Raw genomic sequence first — 5179 nt, 5'->3', positions numbered from 1 at the left:
ATTATTTTCACAAAAAAATATGAAAATATTATTTTCATGTATATTAATAAAAACAATATGTAAGTACATAGCAGACAGTACTCGGATATCTGCTTCCATCTTGAAACAAGTAGACAAAAACTGATTTAAAGTATACATAAATATATATCTTCTATTGATAATAATTTTATTGAGAAACATTTGTGGTACAGTAGTCCTTTTTGTCATCACTCGTTAACGAAGAATTCTGCTACGAGGAATACCTTCTCTCAAAATAGTTTACTTTGGAGAATGTGGGATTGGTGGCAGTGATAAATCACCCACTTCAATAACATTACCTTCTTATTCGACCAAAGCTTACTTTTTATTTCTACTTGTAATTTTTATAATTTTGGTATCCCAATGGAAATAGTGCCAATGGAAAATAAAGATAATTTTTTTCATTAATCAGAAACTTGTTTTTATAGGTCTAATATAATCTCAATAGTTGAAAAGATTTAGAATATATATATATATATATATATATATATATATATAATTTTCATGTTCGTAATCCTAGTACAGATGAAAATTTCTGGATCAAAATAGTGAGCAGTAAAAAAATGTTGATCTTGGGTTTTTATGCAAACAAATAAAGTGCCAAAGTGATGTATATAAGGGTGTTTGGATAAAACAAAAGGGAAACAAAAAGAGAAATGGAAAATGATATAGAGACAGCAAAAAAAGAAATGTTTAATAAAAAAGAAAGATAAAAATGTGAAAAAGAATATAGAGTACTATAATATATATCGTTATTGTTATTTCAAAATAATTTTTATTCTAGATTCACACAGTACCTAAGTATTCATATTGGTGACAAACACATGTGTTAGTAAAAGACATTTGATTTCGAAGCTCTGAACATTATAAAATTTCGTAGAAAGATTGGTGAGAGTAAAAAAATTATATAAACTATATAACTTCGGCTTCCATATCCGTTTTCGTTTCTCAAGTAAAAGCGTATTTATCTTGTTTTTCTATACTTCATGGATGTAAAATTTATGCTTAGAATATACATCGCACTCATACCTATTTAAATACTTATTAAATAAGTTTTTTAGAAAAAGAAAAATTATAATAAAAATAAATAATATTCTAAAAAATCCAATATAAAAAAAATACACATTTTCTGCTCTTAGAACCAAATAATAATGAATAGATTATAATACTCAAGAATTTGTATTTAAAATCAAGTAAATTATTATTTTACTTCATATACTTTTCGCAATTATTAATCTAAGTATTAGATTGATAGAATATATATAACATAGAGAGCTAAAAATGATTATAGTAAGCTTCTCTTTTTTCTCTAACATTTCAGTACAGGGACTTGAGATTTTACTTTAACCAAAATCATATTTATATATTAAAAAGAAAAGCCGATACAGAAATTGCAGTTGAGAATTTATAAATAGAAATTAGAAGAATGAAGCAGCATATGTAAAAGTTGCTAGGTAGGATTTTAAGAATATAATGATTTGAGAATCAAAGACTAATAAAAACAATAAAGAAGTTGTCCTCGTAAACATGGTACGATGTTAACAGCATCCACCTACCGGTTAATAAACAAATAAACGATGAGAGAACAAAGCTAATGCTTTAATCGTATAGTCTTTATTTTAAGGGAAGCTCCAATCACAAACACTTTATATACAGCCTAAAGTCTAAACTTAACCAAATAATATATGCTAAAATATTATTCGAGGAAGGAATAGATCCTCTGTGTCTCAAAGTGATAGCATCTCATATACCCCACTAGAATCACACAATGTGTCCTATTGGCATAATTCACCTAGCCTTCACCAAATTCAGCTACAATAGGTGCCTCTTCATGAATACAGAGAATGCCAAAAAGGACCAAGATGAGATGACCCAAACTATAGTTTTATTAGACAGACAAGTTTGTCCGCTCGATGAATAGATTAAGAATATTTCCTATACATTTTCAGGATCTTGCAATGCACTTTCTCTCTATGTACCTCTCACTTTCATTTTCCCTTCAAACCTTCCTCACCTTTATATGTATTCTTTCACCGACATGTTTGCCTAATTAAGCTGAGTACTTCATTCGTGGATGCAGTGCTTGCTTAAAATTTAATTAATCACATCTGATCGTTGTTAATTAGTTCCATAGAATGCATATTTGCAGGAGGGTATGGTATAGGCTTCCCAATTTATATGACAGAACCTAACTATAAGGGAAACAAAGAGAATTGAAGACATATTATGAACAAGAAAGAAAATTTGATTCATTTCAAAGTCTTGGTAACTGGTGAGATTAAATAGGATCATGTGCAGAGGTCACAAATAATAATAGAGTTTAGTCATGGAGGAATTAATTACATTGTCTGCCATTAATTTCCTTTTCTTCGACATTTCCCTTCAGTTGAAAAGACAGCACTACTGCATATGTAAATATATATATATATATATATAAACAAATATCATGAATCAAATTGGCCAAGGTAACGGTCAGCAGTTGGCTACAGTCTTAAAGGGAAAAATCCTAAAAAAACATGTCAGTGATCTGAAGCGCAGAGATGATGATAGATGAAGCATGAAGGGCCATATGATTCTTCTGGATCCAGAGCAGATATACAAGGAGACATTAAAGCAGTAAAAAGTGTCAAGTTGAAAGAAAAAATGTAAATTGAAAGTGTGTCTACGAAACCATTAATGAGCATGAATATGAGACACATGTAGAAGACCATAATAATGTGGAAGGTGTCATAGAAGATGTACGGAAGTGACTCACTACCTATTCTATGGCTTCACCCGATTAACAACTCGGGGCATTGAATTTCTAGAGCGGCCAACGAGTACATATAATTCAACCATTGAAAGTAGGAACTTAAGAAGAAAACCCAAAAGGTGAGAACTGAGATGTATATATATATATATAGTCTGCAAGTCTAATAAGCTTGACATATACGGAGGATATAAAAAGGTACATACATACATAAAGAAAACTATGAATAATGCGTTGCTTTTGGTTCCTCACAGTGGCGATGATGGCTTCCTTGTATATTCAATCGTTGGTTCGTTCATTCACTCGCACTACCACTTTTTAGGTACCCCCACTAGTAGTCTACTCCCAGTACCACACAGTATTCTTTAAAAGCAGCTTCATCATATATCCCTCATCTTTAACCTTTTTTGTTCCTGCCAGAGCAAACAGGATAAAACTACAAGCAGCAGTCTACATGGACTACTGCTAGAAAACTTTCAGCTAAAAAATCACGAACGAAAACCCTAATTAAATTAGATATACTACTTAAAATAGAGATCATAAATAATGGCAGGAAAAGCGTTGAGAGGCAGATGAGTGGGATTTTCCATGGAATGAGCATAGCTGGATGGCTATTCACAATCTTATTGAGTTGCACCTGAGGGAGGGAGGTGGTGGTGGTGATGGTGGTGGTGGTGATGAGGAAGAGTCAATGATTGTTGTTGTTGTGGTTGTGGAAGTGTTGGTGGTGGTGGTGGTGGACGCTTTCGTTTCTTCTTCTCATAGCTGATGCCTCTTGCTTTGGACTGAAGTTCACGAACCTCCCGGAGGTAGAGTCTCACAGCTCTTGCTCCAAACGGGTTGATTTCAGGCTTCCCTCCGTTTTCCTCATAAGCTGCCCTCAGACGACCTATGAGGGCATCAAGGCTTCCCCAGGCTTGTCTTAGAGGACATGGACATGGGGCTGGAGGGTTCGGGTGCCCGTAAAATGGACAGATCGGAGTGTGCACTTTGGTCTTGCCAAATTGGTCCAAGTACCTAAACATCACAGTAACAATTCAACAAGTAAAACAAAAGAGAGAGATTAAGAAAAAGTGCAACAAGACACGATACACCCAGGTAAACTCAACACAAAGGTCAAGAAACAAGAGTATCTGCAAAGTAGTGTGATGTTGGAATGGAATGACATGTTTAAGATGTGTTTGAACCTGAGAAATTCAAGGACGTGTGCACCGCTGCACCTGGAGAGGGAGAGAGGGGGTCGGTGATTCTTGAGGTACTGGCCAAAGGTGTTCCAGTCACGGCGCTTTTGGTTCTCGTAGCGGCTGCTGGTGTTGGGGGAAGCGGAAGGGGAATTGGAGGTACCGACTAAGCTGTTGGTGGTGGCGGTGATAGCGGTTGTGGTGGTGGTGATGTGAGAGTTACAGGAGTCCATAAATTCTTGAATTGAATCCATGGAAGTTGAGGCTTTGGGTTTGCAGATCCAAGGTTGGTTTTGTCTGTTTGCTTGTTCTAGGGTTCCTAAGACAGTGACCAGAGTGAGTGAGTGAGTGAGTAAGGGAAGTGAGGGAGTGAATGAGAGTGAGCGATGAATGGATGGATGGATGGATGGATGGATGGATGGAGATTAGACGGGATAAAGGATTACTATACTTATAATCTGGGAAACAGTGGTGGAGCAACGCTGTTCTCTAAAAAATATTCTTTTCTAATGTCTTTGCGTTTTTGAGGTTTGTGTTAAGGAACACAAACAACCTTGAAAGAAAATGAAAAGGAAACAAAGTCTGAATCACGATTGATATTACAGATTTCTAATTTTTTTTTTTTGGAAGAAAGAGAGAGAGAGAGAGAGAGTGAAGCTCCAAGTGGTGAAGCAAAGGAAGATTTTTCTTTTTTTATGTTTGAGGATGTGATAAGATTGATGGGAGTGTGAGGGGACTGTTCCTCTCTACTATTTGCAGTTGCAGTTTTTATATATTGAGTAATACTAAGGCTACCCGGGGCAATGTTGGTTTTTTTAGAAGTTTTTGAATTCAGGAACTGATAACATTTTGGTTTTGTTTTTCCTTAAAAGGGTGGTGCAAATTCAGAGTTTCATCTCTTATATTAATGCTTCCATTAATATTGTTGTTTGAGTTAGAAGTAGATGTATGAGGTTGCTAGGGCTTTTGAAAAAAATAGGAGTGTTGTACAATAGGTTAAGAGATGGATGGAGACAGAATAAAAGTTTGAAGGGTAAAAATTTAGGTAATAACATGATTCTCTTTCTCCACACTATACCTTCCACTTTGAATGACAGTTCCTTATTCATTGACTACAATGCCCCTATTAATGCCCCTTTTCGCCTTTTCATTTCTAAGCATAACAAATTATCATCTTCTAGACAATTTTCCTTAAAAAACACAGTCAATAATTCTTATCTATGTGAAAGTT

The 5179-nt window shown here is 34.7% G+C and overlaps 1 protein-coding gene across 1 annotated transcript; it reads right to left on the bottom strand.

The window, feature by feature from the left end:
• Window positions 1–2755: 2755 nt before the first annotated feature.
• LOC124838354 (protein LIGHT-DEPENDENT SHORT HYPOCOTYLS 4-like) lies at window positions 2756–4374 on the bottom strand. The gene is made up of 2 exons (XM_047313944.2): window positions 3955–4374; window positions 2756–3784 (listed from the first exon to the last, which is right to left on the bottom strand). The coding sequence occupies exons 1-2, from the start codon at window positions 4200–4202 to the stop codon at window positions 3391–3393; spliced, it is 642 nt and encodes a 213-aa protein (XP_047169900.1). The 5' UTR covers window positions 4203–4374; the 3' UTR covers window positions 2756–3390.
• Window positions 4375–5179: the final 805 nt, after the last annotated feature.

The sequence above is a fragment of the Vigna umbellata genome, chromosome 8 (assembly GCF_029865625.1).
Source record: "Vigna umbellata cultivar VRB3 chromosome 8, Vumbellata_1.0, whole genome shotgun sequence".
In the NCBI taxonomy this organism is placed as follows: domain Eukaryota; kingdom Viridiplantae; phylum Streptophyta; class Magnoliopsida; order Fabales; family Fabaceae; genus Vigna; species Vigna umbellata.
This window is presented reverse-complemented; position numbering and strand designations above follow the sequence as displayed.